This window comes from Corvus brachyrhynchos, unplaced genomic scaffold, assembly GCF_000691975.1.
Source record: "Corvus brachyrhynchos isolate BGI_N302 unplaced genomic scaffold, ASM69197v1 scaffold303, whole genome shotgun sequence".
Classification (NCBI taxonomy): Eukaryota; Metazoa; Chordata; class Aves; order Passeriformes; family Corvidae; genus Corvus; species Corvus brachyrhynchos.
This window is the reverse complement of record NW_008237429.1, coordinates 148,847-149,683: the sequence shown is the minus strand read 5'-3', so window position 1 is coordinate 149,683 and position 837 is coordinate 148,847. Positions and strand designations below refer to the sequence as shown.

Sequence of the window (837 nt, the reverse complement as noted above, 5' to 3'; positions counted from 1 at the left end):
TCCCAATCCCGATCCCAATCCCGATCCCAATCCCAATCCCGATCCCAATTCCCGATCCCAATCCCGATCCCAATTCCAATTCCCAATCCCCAATCCCGATCCCGATCTCAATCCCGATCCCAATTCCAATTCCCAATCCCAATCCCAATCCCAATCCCGATCCCAATCCCGATCCCAATCCCGATCGCCGTTTCCAGGGGGGTGTGCGGAAGGGCGCAGAGGCACGGTGGGGACGTTTAGGGGCACCGTTGGTCCCCGAACCCAATCCCGAACCCAATCCCAAACCCAATCCCAAACCCAACCGCTGTTTCTGGGGGGTTTTGGGGAGGGGAGGGGGCACAGAGCCACAGTGGGGACAATCAGGGGCCATATTTGACCCCAATCCCAATCCCAAACTGAATCCCAATCCCAACCCAGTTGTGGTTTGCAGGGGGTTGAGGGGAGGGGACACAGAGCCACAGTGGGGACGTTCAGTGGCACCGTTTGACCCCAATCCCGATATCCCGATGCCGATCCCGTTCCCAGCGGGTTCGGGCCTCACCTGTAGCCTTTGATCTCGGGGTTGGCCGTGGCCATACAGGTGAACACGACCCTCTCACCCTCCTGCACCGTCTGGGGCTGGATGGACAAGGTGACCGTCGGGGGATCTGTGGGGACGGCGCCGGCACGGGGGGCTCAGAGTGGCACGGGGGGGACACGGAGGGGTCCCCAAAGCTCTGGGGTGGGGCATCCCCTGTCCCTGTCCTTGTGGGGTCCCTAAATCCCATCCCAGGTGGTCATCCCCCCGTCCCTGTCCTTGTGGGGTCCCTAAATCCCATCCCAGTGTGGTCATCCCCC

The 837-nt window shown here is 61.4% G+C and overlaps 1 protein-coding gene across 1 annotated transcript in view; it reads right to left on the bottom strand.

Moving 5' to 3' along the window:
• LOC103613518 (kin of IRRE-like protein 1) overlaps positions 1-837 on the bottom strand; it is a 22,410-nt gene that overhangs the window by 7,805 nt on the left and 13,768 nt on the right. Inside the window, 1 exon segment of the mRNA XM_017731148.1 lies at positions 542-674. Coding sequence (XP_017586637.1) covers positions 542-674 — 133 coding nt within the window.